The sequence below is a fragment of the Phyllobates terribilis genome, unplaced genomic scaffold (assembly GCF_046119375.1).
Source record: "Phyllobates terribilis strain yellow unplaced genomic scaffold, ASM4611937v1 Scaffold_1__5_contigs__length_1240528914, whole genome shotgun sequence".
Lineage (NCBI taxonomy): Eukaryota > Metazoa > Chordata > Amphibia > Anura > Dendrobatidae > Phyllobates > Phyllobates terribilis.
In genome coordinates, this window is record NW_027362761.1 from 163,257,307 (window position 1) to 163,278,982 (window position 21,676).

General features: G+C 42.0%; 1 protein-coding gene across 5 annotated transcripts in view; it reads left to right on the forward strand.

Moving 5' to 3' along the window:
• The window catches only part of RFX3 (regulatory factor X3), a 390,908-nt gene that overhangs the window by 335,163 nt on the left and 34,069 nt on the right, over positions 1-21,676 (forward strand). For all 5 annotated transcript variants that reach the window (XM_073669195.1, XM_073669206.1, XM_073669227.1 and 2 more), the window contains 3 exons: positions 734-846; positions 15,264-15,379; positions 16,272-16,426. In XM_073669195.1, the coding sequence (XP_073525296.1) occupies positions 734-846; positions 15,264-15,379; positions 16,272-16,426 (384 nt within the window). The remainder of the gene's footprint in view (positions 1-733; positions 847-15,263; positions 15,380-16,271; positions 16,427-21,676) is intronic.

Sequence of the window (21,676 nt, forward strand, 5' to 3'; positions counted from 1 at the left end):
TTTGCCACTAGCTCCTCCTCATCCTCCTCCCTCTCTGTAGAACATAATTTCAGGAGAAGCTGCAGAATGTCTATATTTGCCGCTAGCTCCTCCTCATCCTCCTCCCTCTCTGTAGAACATAATTTCAGGAGAACCTGCAGAATGTCTATATTTGCTGCTATCTCCTCCTCATCCTTTCCCCTCCCTTCTCTCCGTCGAACATTATGAGCACAAACTGTCATCTCCTAGAGCGAAAGATCACTTCAGGGCAAGAAAGAAGCAAATGTCTCTGTTTAAAGATTTTACAATGTTTCTTATTTTCATGTTTTTATTGATTTATGAAATAAAGATAAAAACGAGAGTTTCTCTTTCCTTCTATGTAAGCATAGTAAATCATACTAGTTAGTAGTAAAGGTTGTATTACCACACCATTACCAATATCAGCTATTTATCTAGATTATTCTTAATGATGACATATAGCTATGTACATCCAGCTATATACAGAAGATAGATGTTTTTGAAAATGTTTTCATTCCGTACACTTATCTCCCAGCATTTGTTTAAAAAATATTATCTATTTTTTATAACAACATTAATAAAAGAATAAAAATAAAATCTTGCCAGCCTCTGCTCATTAAGTAATGTGACCTTTTACAATGTCTGTCTATGCTATGCTTCTTAAATATTTTCCTAATGAAGCTGTAATTGGCACCATCCACAATATCTTTCTTCCATTATGTTGTTATGGCAACAGATGCGTCTAGAGCACTTCCAGAGTTTGCAGAAGTTGAAATATCTTCTCTACCAGATGGTACTACCTTTGAAGATATCAAGTCACTGCAGACTCTTTATCGGGAGCACTGTGAGGTAAGACTATGCTGTCTCTGAGAATTACTACGCCCTCACTACACTACACTTTATTTACTGCCTTGTGTTTTCTTCCTTATGCTAGATAATTCTTTTCTATAGGCTTATTGTTTGCTGGTACATATGAGGGAGGACCTTAGTTAAAGGGTTAAATGAAGTCTGATATTCAAGTGGGCTATAGTACTCTTCAGATCACACGTAATACCTTCTGAACTATTCATGCTGCTTAAAATCCTTAGTGAGTGCCATGTACCCAAGTTATTGTACTCATTTATATCTAGGTTCTAACAACATATCCCCATTTTCTAGCCCATTGATATGACCTGGTGGTATTTTTGTTCTTTTTTCATGATTCTTCCTCAAGGACAATGTAAGGCTATGCGTACAGTCTTTTTGCAGAGTTTTTGGAGCAGAAGCTAAGCAGAATCTCAAAGTACGGTATTTGGAGACTTAAGATTCGAAGGAGGATATGGAGAGTTTCTGCTCCAAAAACTCCTCAAAAGATTCTGTTTGCGAAAAATCTATGGGTAAGTGCAAACTGAGTTTTTTGAGGAGTCCAATCGATGCCTGAAAAATCGCTCAAAAACCACTTGAAAGAATTTTTCTTCATTTCTATTGTAAAAACGACTTGCTGTTTATATGTTCAATCCTTTGAGCATTTTTCATCCGATTTAGGTTTTCAAAAACGCTTGGTGGGAAAAATAAGAAAGTGCATGTCACTTCTATGACATGGATTCTGACCAAAACAAAAAAATGCTTCAGGAAAAAACACTGAGAAAATGCTTAAAAAAGTGTTCAGAATTCCTTCAGGAAACACTTCAGGAATTAAAAAATTCCTACAAAAACTCTCCAAACAAGGAGCATTTCCTTAAGCAGTTTCTACTCATCATTTTTGATCTCCTCAAAAAAACTTAGCAAATGTTATGTGCACACAGAGTCCTCTTTGTTGGGTGTTCAGAGCAGAAACCTGAAGTTTTTGATGAGTTTTGAGATTAAAATGAGGATTTTGAGAGTTTCCGCTCTTAAACCTCCTCATAAACTATCCACATAGCCTTAGAGTACGTGCACATGGTGTCTTTTTTTCAAAGGCGCCCCATTGAACATAATGCACGGCAATGACTAATGTCGCTTAACGGAAACCTGGAGCAGTTAAAAGAAGTGATCTGTCCAGTTCGATCTCTATACCGGAAAGTATAGAGTAAAAGAAGACTGCAACAGAGCCACCTTAAACGTCTGAAAAGATGCTGTCAGAGCCACTTTAGGCAAATTAGTGTTGGCGGTTTCCAGAATTGTCTTTGCCTTAAAAAACCTTGCAGGTGCATCGGTATCTAAAAGACAATGTGTGCACATAGCATAACTTTTCCATCTTCACACTTAGCTATTGTACCCTCACAAGCTCTAACACCAATTATTATTTTTATTACATTGCCCTTCAGCATGTGCAATTTTAAGACGTGTCCAAATCTCTCCATTGATTTCCACATTGAAAGTGCTAGATAATTTGCTTTTCACAAATTTATTTTTATCTGCAAAATATATAGTGTACCGTCTATAAAGTGAGAATCCTGAATGAGTGCTGAACTTTTATCAACGAGGAATAATTCCACAGTTTTATAAGATGATTTCATTATAATAATTTTCAAATTCTCTATAGCTAACTTAATTTTCAACAGCATAAAGCTACTTGTGAAATATGAAAAGTTCAGGACTATTCCAATCCTATTATTTATTATTTTATTATTTTTTATGTTTTCGAAAATCACTTTTGGATGAGTCATGGTTATTTTTTTGCTTAAAATTAGTTTTAAAATACAGTGCCTCAAAAGAACAGGGAATAAAAATGTTGAAATGTTCAAAGAAGTGGAGTAAAGAATGATTATTAAGATTGGCTGCCATTTACAATAGAGTGCTCAGGAGGCGTCCCAGTAGAAATATAATGTTGGATGACACAAAATATAACAATTTTTAATTTGGAGTCAATTAAAATAAAAAAGCACCTGGTCTAGGTATTGTTGTTACTTATTATGCCGCCCTGAATCTAGTGCCAGTAAGCAGTTTTTAGTGTGCTGATTCTTGGTGGCTGGCCTGCATCATAGCAGGAATTACGGTACTCTGCTGCTGGACTGAACTACTGGGCATGTGTGACCATTGGATACAGGACACAATTAGGTCATAGTGGCAATGCACTTCCAAAAAGATACTGATGTTGGCAGACCACTCCTCTTTACATAGTAACGTAGTAAGATAGGTTGAATAAAGACCTAGGTCCATCAAGTTCAACCTTTCCCCTCCAATTGTACTCCCTACACTAACAATACACTAACTGGGACTAGGCCTCACAAATGTATTATTATTACCATTTTTATTATTGCTGCACTATTACAATTAAAAATGTACCCGTTTATCTTTTTTTTTTTTTAATTAGTTTTATATTTTGTATTACTCTTGGGATTCTAATTATGGTATTACTAAAATCTCTATGCCTAAATCTGTTGATCCAGAAGAAGGCAAAAACCCCAGGACACCTTCAGCCAATTGTGTCACGGGGGAAAAATTCCTTCTTGACCCCGAGAAAAGGTGATCAGTCCTAGAACCCTGGATCAGTCCGAATTATGATACCAGTTATGTAATTACTATTACCGTACTAGTGTACTACTATACTTGTAACATTTTGTCTAATCTGTAACCCACAATGTTAACTGTATCGAGGAAATCATCCAGGCCCTCTTTGAAAGCTGGCCTACCCTCTTGTGGTAGGGCATTCCACAGTTACTGACTGTAAAGAACCCTTTCCTGTTTAGGTGATGGAATCGCCTTTCTTACACCTGTAATGAGTGCCCCCTGGTCCTTAGCATGGTCTTTGGAAGGAATAAGTCATGTGCTAGTCCTTTGTATTGACCACACATATATTTATACATGTAAATGAGATCCCCTCTGAGGCATCTTTTTTCTAAGCTAAACAAGCTCTACTTTTATCTTATCATATGAGAGACCTTCCATCCCTTGTAATATTCTAGTCGCCCGACTTTGAACTGACTCTAACTTCTGAATATTCTTTTTAAAATGTGGAGCCCAAACCTGGATCCCATATTCCAGATGTGGCCTCACCACTGATTTATAAAGGGGCAACAGTACGTTGGGATTGCGGGATTTTATCTCTCTTTTTATACATCCTAAAATCTTGTTTGCTTTTGAGGCTGCTGCTTTCATGCCCCTCCATATGTCTTCCACATCACCTCCATACCTTGTGCACGCTCACTGAATGAGCTTTTGGATACCAAAGATCCTTTATATGTTGAAGCATTCTGGTGTTGGACATATCAAACCTTCCTAGAGTGCTGCTTGCCTGGAGGTATCAAGAGGCTTTCGCTGCAGCCAGGAGATTTGCTAACTTCCACAAAATGTCCTCAGGGCTCCCAGAATAAAAGGGGAGAGAACCCCCGAACATTCTGGGAGAATTGTCAAGTATGCATTTATTTGACTATGTGAGACGGAAATCAAAAGAACATCGGGAAGGAGCCTTTTGTTTAAAGATTTAGTTTGAAAATTGTAATGTTTTTTTCGTACAGAGAATGCAAGATTTAAAGGGGTTGTCCAGTACTGGACAACCCCTTATTACCATATTTTTTGGACTATAAGACGCACCGGACCATAAGACGCACCTAAGTTTTAGAGGAGGAAAATAGAAAAAAAATTTAAGCACAAAATGTGGTCATGATGCCCTGTTAAGGGGGAGGGGGTCTGCTACTGACACTATTATAGGAGTAATGTCCCCCAATTCTGTTAATATCCCCCATCCTGGTATATATGGCCCCCTCCTTCCTGTTATACGTGGCCCTCATCCCCATCCTGTTATGCATGGCACCCCTCATCCCCATCCTGGTATGCATGGCCCCCCTCATCCCTCTTCCTGGTATGTATGGCCCCTTCATCCCTCTTCCTTGTATGTATGGCCCCCCTCATCCGTATTCCTGGTATGTATGGCACCCCTCATCTCTCTTCCTGGTATGTATGGCCCCCTTCATCCCTCATCCTGGTATGTATGGCCCCCTCATCCCTATTCCTGGTATGTATGGCACTCTTCATCCCTCATCCTGGTATTATGGCCCCTCTCATCTATCTTCCTGGTATGTATGGCACCCTTCATCCCTCATCCTGGTATGTATGGCCCCCTCATCCCTATTCCTGGTATGTATGGCACCCCTCATTTCTCTTCCTGGTATATATGGTACCCCTCATCCTGGTATGTATGGCACCCGTCATCCCTCATCATGGTATGTATGGCCCCCCTCATCCCTCTTCCTGGTATGTATGGCAGCCTTCATCCCTCATCCTGGTATGTATATGGCCCCCCTCATCCCTCTTCCTGGTATGTATATGGCCCCCCTCTTCCTGGTATGCTTGGCACCCCTCATCTTGGTATGCTTGGCACCCCCTGATCCCCATCATGCTGCACACAAAAAATAAACAATTATACTCACCTCCTCTCTGCTCCAGCGCTATGCCCTGCTCTGCTACCGACAGGGATCTCACTGTGTGAGCCGCGCATGGCGTAACTGCCATGCACTCTCACACTGTGAGATGCTGTGTCAGAATAGTCACTGCTCCCCACGCCGGGACTGTATGCGTGGGGAGCAGTGACCATTCACTCTCCTTAATAGTGCGCACACTGTACCCGCAGCATAGTCCTCCATACAGAGGACTATGGTACCCTTCATCCCTCATCCTGGTATGTATATGGCCCCCCTCATCCCTCTTCCTTGTATGTATATGGCCCCCCTAATCCCTCTTCCTGGTATGCTTGGCACCCCTCATCTTGGTATGCTTGGCACCCCCTGATCCCCATCACGCTGCACACAAAAAATAAACAATTATAGTCAACTCCTCTCTGCTCCAGCGCTGTGTCCTGCTCTGCTACCGACAGGGATCTCACTGTGTGAGCCGCGCATGGAGTAACTGCCATGTGCCCTCACACTGTGAGATGCTGGGCCGGAATAGTCACTGCTCCCCTCGCCGGGACTGTATACAGGGGGAGCAGTGACCATTCACTCTCCTTAATAGCGCGCACTCTGTAGCCGCATCCGGCGGTCATGTGTGCCCACTTTTAAAGACCATGAATATTCACTACAACCCACTCCAATGGGAGTGGGTTGTAGTGAATATTCACGGTCTCTAATAGCGGGCACACAGACCGCAGAGCTGCTGCAGGAGCCGCGCTGCGGGTACAGTGTGTGCGTTATTAAGGAGAGTGAATGGTCACTGCTCCCCACGCACACAGTCCTGGCATGTGGAGCAGTGACTATTCCGGCACAGCATCTCAGTGTGAGGGCGCATGGCAGTCACGCCATGCGCAGCTCACACAGTGAGATACCTGTCTGCAGCAGAGCAGGACGCAGCGGTGGTCCAGGGAGGAGGTGAGTATAATTGTTTATTTTTTTGTGTGCAGCGTGATGGGGATCAGGGGGTGCCAAGCATACCAGGATGGAGGAATGAGGGGGGCCATACATACCAGGATGAGGGATGAAGGGTGCCATACATACCAGGAGCCACGCTGCAAGTACAGTGTGCGCACTATTAAGGAAAATGAATATACACTGCTCCCCATGCCCATGGGCTTGGGGAGCAGTGAATATTAATTTTCTTTAGCAGCGGACACGGTGTAGGATGCAGCAGCGGGCTACTGCCTCCAGTGCCCCGCTGCTCCGCCGCTGCATCTCCCCCCACACACACAGTATATATACATCGGACCAAAAGACGCACCCCCCACTTTCCTCCAAAAATTTGGAGTAAAAAAGTGCGTCTTATAGTCCGATAAATACGGTAATCTCTCTCCAAGTGCAGGACGAAGTAAATAAAATTTATAATTTCTTCTTGGACCGGCACCAGTCCTTTGCTGTAAGCCATACATGTCAAACTCTGGCCCATGGGCCAAATCTGGCCCACAGGGTAATTTTATTTGGCCCACGACACCAGAACCACCACCCCTATGTGGGGCCATTTTTCTGTATGGAGGACTATGTGGGTTCATTATTCTGTATGGAGGACTATGTGGGGCCCATTATTCTGTATAGAGGACTATGTGAGGCTCATTATTTTGTATGGAGGACTGTGTGGGGCCCATTATTCTGTATGGAGGACTATGTGGGCCCATTATTCTGTATACTGGTTGGCCCGCGATTTTGTCCAAGTTTTTAATTTTGGCCCTCTGTGTGTTTGGGTTTGAGATCCCTGCTCTAAGCCTCGTGTCTCCCTCTTACAAACAATGTCAGGTGACTGCTGCAGCTAATCAGCAGCTGTCGATCGGCTGCAGTCTTCACTATTTCATACAAATGAAAGAAAACTGTTTATTTCAGGAGACCTGTAGGGGACCCAGGGCTTAGCACCATTAGCAGACTAATAGTGCAAGTTTGGGATGCAAGTATATATATTTTTTACTTCGTGCAGGCACAATTAATAAAGGGTTGTCAAGTAGTAGACAATCTCTCTAGTCATGGGAGAATCCTGCTAATAGCATTTTTATCAATAATGACATTTTATGTGGTTAAACATTATTGCACCCTAAATATTATTATTATATATTATTATAGCGCCATTTATTCCATGGCGCTTTAAATGTAAAAAAGGTGTATATGTAGTAAGTACATTTACAATAATGTTGAACAAAACAAGTCAGCGACTGGTACAGGAGGAGAGAGGACCCTGCCCGCGAGGGCTCACAATCTACAAACTAGGGGTGAGGATACAGTAGGTGAAGGTAGAGCTAGTCATGCAGCGGTATGGTGGAGCGGTGGTTACTGCAGGTTGTATGATTGTCGGAAGAAGTGGGTCTTCAGGTTAATTTTGAAGGATTTCACGGTAGGCGAGAGTCTGATATGTTGGGGTAGAGCGTTCCAGAGTAGGGGGGATGAATGGGAGAAATCTTGTGGGAGAAGGAGATAAGAGGGGAGTAGAGAAGGAGATCTTGTGAGGATCGGAGGTTGCACACAGGTAAGTACCGGGAGACTAGGTCACAGACGTTTGGAGGAGATTGTGGATGGCTTTGTATGCCTAAGTTAGGGTCTTGGTCTCTGGGTAATGGGGAGCCAGTGAAGGGATTGACAGAGGGGGGAGGCCGGGGAGTATCGGGGGGACTGGTGGATTAGTCGGGCAGCAGAGTTCAGGATAGATTGGAAGGGTGGGTGCAAGAATGTTAGAAGGGAGGTCACAGAGCAGGAAGTTGCAGTAGTCGAGGCGGGAGATGATGAGGGAGTGCACTAGTATTTTTGCAGAGTCTTTGCTGAGGAATGTGCGGATCAGGGAGATATTTCTGAGTTGGAGTCGGCAGGAAGTGGAGAGGGCTTGGATTTGTGGTTTGAAGGAGAGATAAATGTCCAGGGTTACACCGAGGCAGCGAGCTTGTGTTACACCGAGGCAGCGAGCTTGTGTTACTGGGGAGAGTGGGAAGTTATTAACTGTGATGGATAGGTCAGATGGGGGGTTGAATGAGGTGATGAATTCAGTTTTATCCATGTTAAGCTTTAGAAATCTGGCAGCGAAGAAGGATGAAATAGCGGACAGACATTGTGGGATTCTGGTTAGTAAGGAGGAAATATCGGGTCCAGAGAGGTAGATCTGTGTGTCATCAGCATAGAGGTGATACTGAAAGCCGTGAGACTTTATGAGCTGTCCCTGGCCGAAGGTGTAGATAGAGAAGAGCAGGGGGTGTTAGGAGGGCGGTTGCAAACATCTTTAATATAATGGAACGCAACCGACCCCGGGGTCCGCAATGCAGCCTGGTGGACTGCTGCCGAACACTTTCCGGGTGGAAAGGAAAGTGAAAACTTAAATGTTAAACCCTTCCGTGTTTCTGCACACAGGAACGGGTATAGCGGTTCGCTCTAACTCCGTTAACTGCACGGGAGAAGAGCGTCCGGGATAGCACCTACTTAACTGATAAACCACTCCGTGTTAAAGCACACGGAGCGGGTTTCAGTGGTTCACACAATCTCCAAGAACCGCAGGGAGACTTGCAACCGGGGGAAAAGCAGTAGCCCTGTCTTCGATACAGGCGCTACGCAGTAGGAGTTGGCGCTAAGATGCGTGTGTGACTCACGCCGACGGTACGTGCCCTCTGCCGGCGTGCTACCGGACAGAGGAGTATTTCTCCACGTGGTCCACAGGTGTCTACAGGGAGTAGGACGTCTGCAGGCAGCTCGGGGTGTAAGGCGACCCCCTCTGACAGAGCCAGACTGCAAGGCGAAGCTACCTGCCTACTTTCACTAGCCTAAAACCAAGCAATGTGAACTGAGGTCTAAGATGGTAGACATGCAAGAAATAGGAGCATGTTCACACTAGCAAAAAGAAGCAAAACCTACAAAAGACAAAAATATATCTCATACCCTACCATCATTATATATAAATGTAAAGCAAAGTTGCATAATAAATATAGGGTACTTAGTGAACTATTTTTGATCAAAAAAAGTATACAAGCCGTCCCACCAGCGGCAAGGTGACCCTAAATTGGGACGGTACCTATACTGTCTATATTAAAAACCTTACTGTATATCAAAGTTGAAGTAATGCATATAAAAGGGTAGACAAATAGGACCGGGTCCCAACTCCAGACCACCTAGGCCCGTGGTAAGCTACATATATACTAATCAGCTCAACAAAGGGGATGCCACACCCTTAAATTGCACAGAATGCAAACAAGACAAAAAACCAAGCAATGTGAACTGAGGTCTAAGATGGTAGACATGCAAGAAATAGGAGCATGTTCACACTAGCAAAAAGAAGCAAAACCTACAAAAGACAAAAATATATCTCATACCCTACCATCATTATATATAAATGTAAAGCAAAGTTGCATAATAAATATAGGGTACTTAGTGAACTATTTTTGATCAAAAAAAGTATACAAGCCGTCCCACCAGCGGCAAGGTGACCCTAAATTGGGACGGTACCTATACTGTCTATATTAAAAACCTTACTGTATATCAAAGTTGAAGTAATGCATATAAAAGGGTAGACAAATAGGACCGGGTCCCAACTCCAGACCACCTAGGCCCGTGGTAAGCTACATATATACTAATCAGCTCAACAAAGGGGATGCCACACCCTTAAATTGCACAGAATGCAAACAAGACAAAAAACCAAGCAATGTGAACTGAGGTCTAAGATGGTAGACATGCAAGAAATAGGAGCATGTTCACACTAGCAAAAAGAAGCAAAACCTACAAAAGACAAAAATATATCTCATACCCTACCATCATTATATATAAATGTAAAGCAAAGTTGCATAATAAATATAGGGTACTTAGTGAACTATTTTTGATCAAAAAAAGTATACAAGCCGTCCCACCACCAGCGGCAAGGTGACCCTAAATTGGGACGGTACCTATACTGTCTATATTAAAAACCTTACTGTATATCAAAGTTGAAGTAATGCATATAAAAGGGTAGACAAATAGGACCGGGTCCCAACTCCAGACCACCTAGGCCCGTGGTAAGCTACATATATACTAATCAGCTCAACAAAGGGGATGCCACACCCTTAAATTGCACAGAATGCAAACAAGACAAAAAACCAAGCAATGTGAACTGAGGTCTAAGATGGTAGACATGCAAGAAATAGGAGCATGTTCACACTAGCAAAAAGAAGCAAAACCTACAAAAGACAAAAATATATCTCATACCCTACCATCATTATATATAAATGTAAAGCAAAGTTGCATAATAAATATAGGGTACTTAGTGAACTATTTTTGATCAAAAAAAGTATACAAGCCGTCCCACCAGCGGCAAGGTGACCCTAAATTGGGACGGTACCTATACTGTCTATATTAAAAACCTTACTGTATATCAAAGTTGAAGTAATGCATATAAAAGGGTAGACAAATAGGACCGGGTCCCAACTCCAGACCACCTAGGCCCGTGGTAAGCTACATATATACTAATCAGCTCAACAAAGGGGATGCCACACCCTTAAATTGCACAGAATGCAAACAAGACAAAAAACCAAGCAATGTGAACTGAGGTCTAAGATGGTAGACATGCAAGAAATAGGAGCATGTTCACACTAGCAAAAAGAAGCAAAACCTACAAAAGACAAAAATATATCTCATACCCTACCATCATTATATATAAATGTAAAGCAAAGTTGCATAATAAATATAGGGTACTTAGTGAACTATTTTTGATATAGACAGTATAGGTACCGTCCCAATTTAGGGTCACCTTGCCGCTGGTGGGACGGCTTGTATACTTTTTTTGATCAAAAATAGTTCACTAAGTACCCTATATTTATTATGCAACTTTGCTCTACATTTATATATAATGATGGTAGGGTATGAGATATATTTTTGTCTTTTGTAGGTTTTGCTACTTTCACTAGCCTGCCTACTTTCACTAGACCTGCCTGAGGAAACTACACGTGGAGTACAGCCGTCCACACAACAGCATCATGCTCAATGATCCGAGCGCGCTGCCATGTTTGTGGGCGGGCCTTTTAAAGACTAAGCCCTGCCCACCGACGCGCCATTGGTGACGCCACCCATGGACCAATCAGACGGTGCCAGGTCACCGGATCAGGCGGTTGCCAAACCACCAATCATGATCTGCCAGGTCACGGACATGCTCAGTGTGGCGAATCCTGGACTTAGACTGCACAAGCCCTGTCTCCCTCAGCAACCCAGGCTTAACATTGCTAGGCACAACTACCTGGGAGACAATCTGTATGGCTCGTGGACCAGCTAGGTGTTGAGGCTGACAGTGATGCTGTCGAATCCAGCACCAGACTGACGCCTAACACTAGTACTGAACCTAGGAGGACACTGACAGATAGGGGGCGAGATGAGGAGGTAGTGTGTGAGTGTCGTTGAATGTCCAGTCTGTTAGGTATGAAGAGATGCAAGATAGGGCCAAGTCTGTGATGCCACGAGAACAGAGAGTCTGTAGTAAGAGGGAATGGTCCACTGTGCTGAAGGCAGATGACATTTCCAGGAGGAGGAGGACAGAGTAGTGTCGCTTGGATTTGGCGGTTAGTAGGTCATTGATGACTTTAGTCAGTGCAGTTTTAGTAGAGTGGTGCGGTCGGAAACCTGATTGTAAGCGGTTGAAGAGGGAGCAGGAGGAGAGGTGGGAGGACAGTTCAATGTGGTCTCCCAGCCGGGGCTGATGCTGCTCAGCATCGCTGTCAGCCTCAACGCCTAGCTGGTCCACGAGCCGTACAGATTGTCTCCCAGGTAGTTGTGCCTAGCAATGTTAAGCCTGGGTTGCTGAGGGAGACAGGGCTTGTGGCTTGATGTGTTGTTCCAGTAGTTTTGAGGCATAGGGGAGGAGTGATATGGGGCAATAGCTAGACAGAGAGGATGGGTCGAGGGAGGGCTTTTTGAGGATGGGTGTGATTGAGACATGTCTGAAACATGATTGGAAGACATCAGTTGTTAGTGACAGGTTGAAGAGGTAGGTTAGGGTTGGGATGAAAACTGTAGTAAGGTTAGGGATTAGGTGGGACAGGATTGGGTCGAGTTCACAGGTGGTGAGGTATGATTTGGAGAGTAAAGATGAAACTTGATCTTCTGTAATGGTGAAGAAGCTGGTTTTGGAGGAGGAAGGTTGGGTAGATATGAGGAGGGGCTGTGGGGACTTAAGGCAAAAGCTTTGTCTGATGCTGTCAATCTTCTGCTTGAAGAATGAGGCAAAGTCTTCAGCTGAGATGAGAGACGAGGGAGGAGGCACTGGGGGACGGAGGAGAGAATTGAAAGTGTTGAATAGCTGTTTGGGGTTGTGAGACGGAAGATATGAGAGATAAGAAGTACGTTTGTTTTGCTGCAGTGAGTGTGGACTTGAAAATAATGAGGGATTGTTTGAATGCGATGAAGTGCTCGTTGGAGCGGAACCTTTTCCATCTCCGCTCAGCAACCCTGGAGGCCCGTCGCATTTCTGTAGTTCGGTTGGTGTGCCAGGATTGCCTATTGATCGTGTGAGCTTTGGTGTGTGTGAGAGGGACGACCGAATCGAGAGCTGCAGCTGTTGTGGTGTTATATAAAGCAGCAGCATCTGCATCGTGTAAGGAACTTATTTCTGTAAGAGGGAGAAGGGATTCAGAGAGTGAGTGTAGGTTAAGGTGTTTGAGATTTCTACGACGGTGTGTAAGTTTGTATAGTGGGGTTTGTGGACCTGGGAGGAGAGGGAAGAGAATGTAAGTAGGTTGTGGTCAGATAGAGGGAGAGGTGAGTTAGAGAGGTTAGAAAGGGAAGATGAAGTCAAGTGTGTGGCCATCTTTGTGAGTGGCTGTGGAAGACCACTGAGCAAGGTCAAAGGAGGAAGTGACAGATAGAAGCTTAGAGACAGATGAGTGGGAAGTGTCAATGGGGATGTTGAAGTCACCCATGATGATAGTGGGGATGTCAGTGGAAAGGAAGTGAAGTAGCCAGGTGGTGAAGTGGTCGAGGAAAGTGGTGGCTGGCCCTGGGGGATGGTAAATGACAGCCAGTTGGAGGTTGGAGGGGGAGTAGATGCGCACACAGTGCACCTCAAAAGAGGGGAGAGTAACAGAAGGCGGTAGTGGCATTTGGGTGAAGGCACAGGTATCAGGCAGGAGAAAGCCCACTCCTCCACCATGTTTGCTGCTGGGGGGGGGTGTGGGAAAGGTGGAATCCACTGTATGAGAGTGCAGCTGGATAAGCTGTGTCAGAGGGAGTGAGCCAGGTTTCGGTGATGGCGAGGAAGGAAAGTTTGTTAGTAATGAAAAGATCATGAATGTAGGAAAGTTTGTTGCAGACAGAGCGAGCATTCCATACAGCTCCTGTTAGTGAAACTGGGGAAGTGGGGGCTGGGTGAATTTTAATGAGGTTAGTGAGGTTTGTGAGAGTTTGTGACAGATTGTGGATAGGAGGTGGAAGTGACTGTGGAGATGCGGTGAGGAGGACCGGGATTTGGAGAGATATCGCCAGCAGTGAGGAGAAGCAGAGAAAGTGTTAGCAGGTGGGAGCAGGAGAGAGCATGAGATGGCTGTCTGTGCTTAGAGACAGGATTGAATATTGAGGAATAGTTCTGAGGAAGAGGTGAGGTGAATGGGGAGGATGGAGGATGGAGTGAAATATTAAACATAATAATAAAACATTATACAGTAGCTCCTACTGGTGGATGCAATGTCTATGTATATTTGGAGCTCTGCATATATTTTATTAAATATAAATTTACAAAACTAATTAAGACGGAGGCCAAGATTTAGCAAAAATGACAATCCTTAAAGATCCTATCCCAATATGTAGTAAGTGTAGTAATAATAATAATAATATTAGCAAATACCTGCAATTAGAAATATAGTATAGTTCTCCTGATTCGCTATGTTGCTTACCATTTGTGCAGGCATTGCAGTAGCTTAGGTATCCATGGTTACAGCCACTAACAACTAATTGTCACTATATGAGTGGTCGTAACCATGGATACATAAACTACTACAATGCTCTTCACATGGGGTAAGTGACATAGCAAATCAGAAGAACTATACTACATTTCTAATTGGAGGTATTTTCTAATATTATTATTATAACACCTACTGCATATTGAGATAAGATCTTGGAGATGAGGATACACTTTAACTTGAATTCTGACGTTCCATAGTTATCAGATTTTGAACCTTAATGATAAATTTGTTGCATCTTATTTAGCACATCTTTTTAAGTGTGGCAGTACCCTTCACAATGTTATTTAAGAGCTGGAGACAAACGTATCAAATGTCTTACATCAATGCTGATTTTTTTTTGTACAAATGGGAAGGGTTTTATTATAGTAATTAGCACAATGTTAGAGAAGAGTGTGAGTCCAGTATTTCAAATGTTGCATATTAATGTAGAATTTTGTACATTTCTCTTGATTTCAAAAATGGTTGCAAACATCTATATATTTGTTCACACCTTTTCTAATATAACTATTACCTGTCTAGAATATGCAGTTTTTTTGCTGCTTTTATAAAGCAATGCATTTAATAAATAAGCCATGCTTCAAGTTAAAGGGTCATCAACGCCTCTTTTTCTTGTCATTTTTTAAGTTTTGGAGTAGGTACTTAAAAATGGTGTAACAATGGCAATAAAACATTGATGAATTTGCTGTAGGCATTTGCAACAAGGAAATGATGAAAATTGTGCAAAATTTAGGGCACAAACACAATTTTGGGCACAAAAACTCTTGGTCTGAACAATGACATGACTTTAAAAGATGAAAGATCAACCTGAAGGTCTAAGAAGTGGGTACTCATGGGAAAGAACATGTACAGTGTACACTTTTTTTTTACTATTTGACTTTGCGTTTAGACTTCATGTTAGAACTACCGCTGAGATGGATACTAAAACTAAAACTGTAGAGATACCAAGAAATTTAGTTACGTTAATACATGGATCTGTTATATACAGTTTTTTTCATTGATCACTTAGGCAATACTGGACGTTGTGGTGAACCTGCAGTTTAGTCTGATTGAGAAACTGTGGCAAACCTTTTGGCGTTACTCTCCGACCACAACAGCTGATGGCACCACCATTACAGAAACTGGGTAAGTAAAGATGCCTTCGCTCCAGAATAGGCCGTTCTTCATTCCACAATTTGTGATTGACAGATTGCTAATCTCAAAAACACAAGGGACTCATAAACTATGTGTCCAGTGTACTCTTTCAGCACTGCTATTTTTGGTACTGCTTTGAGTACTAGAAGTACAGACCAGTAGCTATAATATGCTGATTTTATATAGGACTTAATTTAAAGGGTTTTTTCCACGAACAAAAGTTCATTATAATCAATAGATCTTGGAATGATAATAACTTCCACAAATGGATGTGTTTAAATAAAATGTTCCAGTGCTGAGATAATCTTATAAATGTGCCCCTGCTGTGTACTGTGTAATGGCTGTGTCTGACCGTACAGGAACATGGTCTGATCATACCACATCTCCTGGTCAGGGGAGGAAGCAAAAGAGAGTATACAGACATTACAGCAGGGAATCACAGCTGATTCTTTCTTTGAAGTAAAACATTGTTTAAAAACAGGCAGTGAAATGTTTTACTTCAAAGAAAGAATCTGCTGTGATCCCCTGCTGTAATGTCTGTATACTCTTTCTTCCTCCCCTGCCCAGGAGATGTGATATGATCAGACCATGTTCCTGCATGGTCAGACACAGCCATTACACAGTACACAGCAGGGGCACATTTATAAGATTATCTCAGCACAGGAACATTTTATTTAAACACATCCAATTGTGTAACTTATTATTATTCCAAGATCTATTGATTAAAATCACCTTTTGTTGGCGGGAAAACCCCTTTAAGGCTGACTTATGTATTGTACTTACATTAGTTTAAAATAAAGTTACATGTTCTTGCCCATTGTCTCTTTCTATTTCGTAGTTTACTAGTTGTAGATTTCATTTTTATCTCATCTCTTTATGGCAGCAACCTGAGTGAAATGGAAAGCAGACTGCCAAAGTCAAAGTTGATTTTGCTCTGCAAAAATGAATCTATTTTGAAGTGGATGTGCAACTGTGACCACGTGATGTATCAAGCTCTGGTGGAGATCCTCATTCCCGATGTCCTAAGACCAATTCCTAGTAAGTGTTACAGAATGTGTGAAGTGATCACAAACCCAGATATAGTAAAGTGGATTTGCTTTGAAAGAGAAATCAAACCAAGAATGATCTTTTGATATGTTATTGGTACATATCAGAAGATCACATCTTTTGAAGTCTCCTACTTAAAGGTATTGTTTGTGTTTTTTTTTAACAGGAATCAAGCAGGTTTTTGTTATGTAATCTGAGAGCACCATGATGTAGGGGTCAGCGAGCCTGATTCCAGAGATGTGTCACTGACTGGTCTGCTTGGTGCAGACTTGATAGAATCCCTCTTTTCTCTGCTGTAGGTATATCAGTGCTATGACGGCTATGCATAACTCTGCCCACACCCTTGATTGGCAGCTTCCTGTGTACATTTACACTGTCAGCAATCTGCCAATCAGTGGTGGGGGCTGGGTTGCACAGATTAGCCTGACTGCCTTGCACATAACACTTTCTCCTGCAGTGATTATCTCCTGTTGATAAAACACTGATTATATTGCAACTACAGCTAGCTGCTGAGCAAGTGACGCATCCCTTGAATCAGGGTCTCTGCCCCTACATTATGCTGTTTTCAAATTAAATAGCAAAAACCTGCTGACAGATGCCATTTTATTAGACTGGCGTATGGTTTCAATGGTTGTGCAACAGATATAGGCTATGTCCTGGCAAAATACAATAAATGCCTATTGTGGCAATTTCCCAAACCCAGCAGAGCCACAAAAGAGAAAGAGACAGTTCTCACTCAAATAGTCACATAATAACATCTTCTGCAGCTGTACGCTAGATCAAAAATGTCCTCAAAATCACCAAAGTTAAAGGGGTATTCCCATCTCCAAGATCCTTTGCCAATATGTAGTAGATGTAATAATAATAATATTAGCAAATACCTCCAATTAGAAATGTAGTATAGTTTTTCTGATTCTCCATGTCTCTTTGCTCATGTGCAGGCATTGCTGGACCTTAGGTATCCATGGTTACGACCACTAGCAATTGGCTCACTGTCACTATATTAGTGGTCATAACCATGGATACCTAAGGTCCTGCAATGCCCTATGTGGTGAAAGACATAGAGAAGCAGAAAAACTAAGATACATTTCTAATTGTAGATATTTGCTAATATTATTATTATTACACCTACTACATATTAGGATAGGATCTTTGAAATGGGAATACCCCTTTAAGCTGACCATGCACATACGATATATGACGGCCAAACTCTCATTAAGCCATCAGGTATCTCTCTCGACTCTCCCATATGCATAAATGTTTGGCTTGGCCAAGTGTTCATGTGTTTTCAAATGGGAGAGAGGAGAAAGATGCCTGTGACAGCAGCTTATCTCCTGTATAACAAGACGATTGGGCTCCATCATTAAAATTGCAAAAACATAATCACAACTGACATCATCTGTTAGGGGAGATTCGGGGGTCTCCAAGCACATTAGACTGTCAGATGATCCCTACATTATCGGCAGGTTCAACCCACTTTAGTCTAATGTGTATGATGGCCCTTACTCATCAGTTCCTTGGATGACCGGAGACAAAATCATATTCCAGATCGATATCCAAAACACTTGCGCTCCTCATCCAAATACTCCAACAAACTATTCAATTTCTTGTAATATGAGAACACGTATAGTCCAGTGCACCTCTACTTTTTAAAACATGGAAGAATTTATTCTGAAATGATGAAATACTCTCAAGATTATAAGAAAAACAAATCTACTTTGATAAAAGTCAAATATGTCATCTGGGTTTCGCTTCTTTGCAGCTTCTTCCAGGGCACAGTGAGCAAGTGGAACCAAACCATATAGCTTCATTCTGCTTAGTTATAATATAAAATGAAAAACCATAGAATAAAAATCACAATATAGGCTCAATATTATATCACAAAATTGGGCAACACAGCCATATACCAAATAGTCTTACATAGAAAACTTGGAATACTAATTGGAAAAGTAGAAAAAGAAGCATTTCTTTCTTTTTATTTTTACTGACATCTTGAATTCTTTTTTTGCAAACTATAATACAGATTTGTTCACTCATATCTTTCTGTGAATGTTCTTAAAGAGGTATTCCCGCCGAAACAAGTTATCACCTATACTTTGAGTAGGTGATAACTGATAGATCAGTGTGGATCCCACTGCTCCAGTGGACAGGTGACAACTAGTGATGAGTGAGCGTGCTCGTTCAACCCTTTCACCGAGCACGCTCGGTTGGTTCCCGAGTATATTAGACGTGCTCGTATATTATGCTCGAGTCCCTCCGTCTGCATGATCTATGGCTCTAACACAACCTAAACTCATGTGAGGATCCCCTAACAAACAGGCAATACTGGAATGTGTTTAGGCTGTGTAACTGCCATAAATCATGCAGACGCAGGGACTCAAACATAATATACGAGCACTCCGAAGATACTCAAGAAGCACCCGAACGTGCTCGGTGATAGGGTTGAACGAGCACGCTTGCTCATCACTAATAATTACATCTTGCTAGCAAAGTTCTTGACAGACTGCAATACACATCACAACCACTAGGTGGCCACACATACACTGTGTGCAGAATTATTAGGCAAATGAGTATTTTGATCACATGATACTTTTTATACATGTTGTCCTACTCCAAGCTGCATAGGCTTGAGAGCCAACTACCAATTAAGTAAATCTGGTGATGTGCATCTCTGTAATGAGGAGGGGTGTTGACTAATGACATCAACACCCTATATAAGGTGTGCTTAATTATTAGGCAACTTCCTTTCCTTTGGCAAAATGGGTCAGAAGAGAGATTTGACGGGCTCTGAAAAGTCCAAAATTGTGAGATGTCTTGCAGAGGGATGCAGCAGTCTTGAAATTTCCAAACTTTTGCAGCGTGATCACCGAACAATCAAGCATGGCAAATATCCAACAGGGTCGCAAGAAGCGTGTTGGCCAAAAAAGGCGCAAAATAACTGTCCATGAATTGAGGAAAATCAAGCGTGAAGCTGCCAAGATGCCATTCGCCACCAGTTTTGCCATATTTCAGAGCTGCAACGTTACTGGAGTATCAAAAAGCACAAGGTGTACGATACTCAGGGACATGGCCAAGGTAAGCAAGGCTGTAAAACTACCACCTTTGAACAAGAAACATAAGATAAAACGTCAAGAATGGTCCAAGAAATATCTTAAGACTGATTTTTCAAAGGTTTTATGGACTGATGAAAAGAGAGTGACTCTTGATGGGCCAGATGGATGGGCCAGAGGCTGGATCAGTAAAGGGCAGAGAGCTCCACTCCGACTCAGACGCCAGCAAGGTGGAGGTGGGGTACTGGTATGGGCTGCTATCATCAAAGATGAACTTGTGGGACCTTTTCGGGTTGAGGATGGGGTTAAGCTCAACTCCTAGACCTACTGCCAGTTTCTGGAAGACAACTTCTTCAAGCAGTGGTACAGGAAGAAGTCGGTATCGTTCAAGAAAAACATGATTTTCATGCAGGACAATGCTCCATCACATGCATCCAACTACTCCACAGCGTGGCTGGCCAGTAAAGGTCTAAAAGAAGAAAAAATAATGACATGGCCCCCTTGTTCACCTGATCTGAACCCCATAGAGAACCTGTGGTCCATCATAAAATGTGAGATCTACAGGGAGGGAAAACAGTACCCCTCTCGGAACAATGTCTGGAAGGCTGTGGTGGCTGCTGCCCGCAATGTTGATCGAAAACAGATCAAGCAACTGACAGAATCTATGGATGGAAGGCTGTTGAGTGTCATCATAAAGAAAGGTGGCTATATTGATCACTCATTTTTTTGGTTTTTGTTTTTGCATGTCAGAAATGTTTTTTTCTAAATTTTGTGCACTGATATTGGTTTACCTGGTGAAAATAAACAAGTGAGATGGGATTATATTTGGTTTTTATTAAGTTGCCTAATAATTCTGTACAGTAATAGTTACCTACACAAACAGATATCCTCCTAAGATAGCCAAATCTAAAAAAAAAACCACGCCAACTTCCAAAAATATTAAGCTTGGATATATATGAGTCTTTTGGGTTGATTGAGAACATAGCTGTTGATCAATAATAAAAATAATCCTCTAAAATACAACGTGCCTAATAATTCTGCACACAGTGTATATAGTGTTAAGTCTGGCAAGAAAAGAAACTATCAGTCGGATTTATTCAAGTGGCTTTTCAATACTAAAGCCTTTCTTGAGTCCAGCACGTTGGTGTTGTAACCGTACAATAGCTCCAATCATCCAGGCGATGTGCATTTCTAGTATGCATCACGACCCAGTCATAATCCACACATGATAGAACATCATGGGTACAATAACGCCTGACCTTGATTATTTTATAATATGCATATTTCTTAATTCTTATCTGATGTGTAGGTATAAAATCACACATTCAAGGTCTGACTGAGCTGGCACCGTAGCTGGCACGGATTCACCTGCCAACACTCCTACATAATGCTTGGTCAGCGTGCGCTAATCACACACTTTATGTTGCTAAAACATTTTTTGCTGTAAGTACATGTCCACCATCCATGTCATATGCAGGTAATCTTACTAATGGGGATTACTGATAATCTCCTTTTTCTTTCCATGAATGTAGTATTTGTGCTTACAGCTTGCTGGTTATAATATTTTGTCCTTCCAGTCATTATTTTGCTGCAGCCCATGTCTTGTATTCTGCCCATGAGCCAAGCAGCAGGAATTTGAAAGTCAATGTGATTTTCTGAAGAGCAGTAATCCCAAAGAACCTTGTGGCAAACAAAGCTGCTTTCAATTGATGTGCATGTCTGCGTTGCGCTGGACTTATTACATGCTATATAGCACAGAACAATTTAACGCCTACGGCTTTCCACTACATGAAGACTTATGACCCTCACCTGCTTACTTTAAAAAGAAAAATGGTGATTTTTAAATGCTCACCGACCTATTCTTTTTTAAACCTTCTACATTTTATGCCAATACGGTAAAATGCACTTAACAAAAAACGCAAAAGGAAATGTACTGGTGCATCTCACTAAATTAGAATAAAAAAAAAAGTTAATTTACTTCAGTTCTTCAATACAAAAAGTGAAACTCATATATTATATAGAGACATCACAAACAGAGTGATCTATTTCAAGTGTTTATTTCTGTTAATGTTGATGATTATGGCTTACAGCCAATGAAAACACAAAAGTCATTATCTGAGTAAATTAGAATAATTAACAAAAACACCTGCAAAGCTCTTCCTAAGCATTTAAAAAGGTCTCTTAGTCTGTT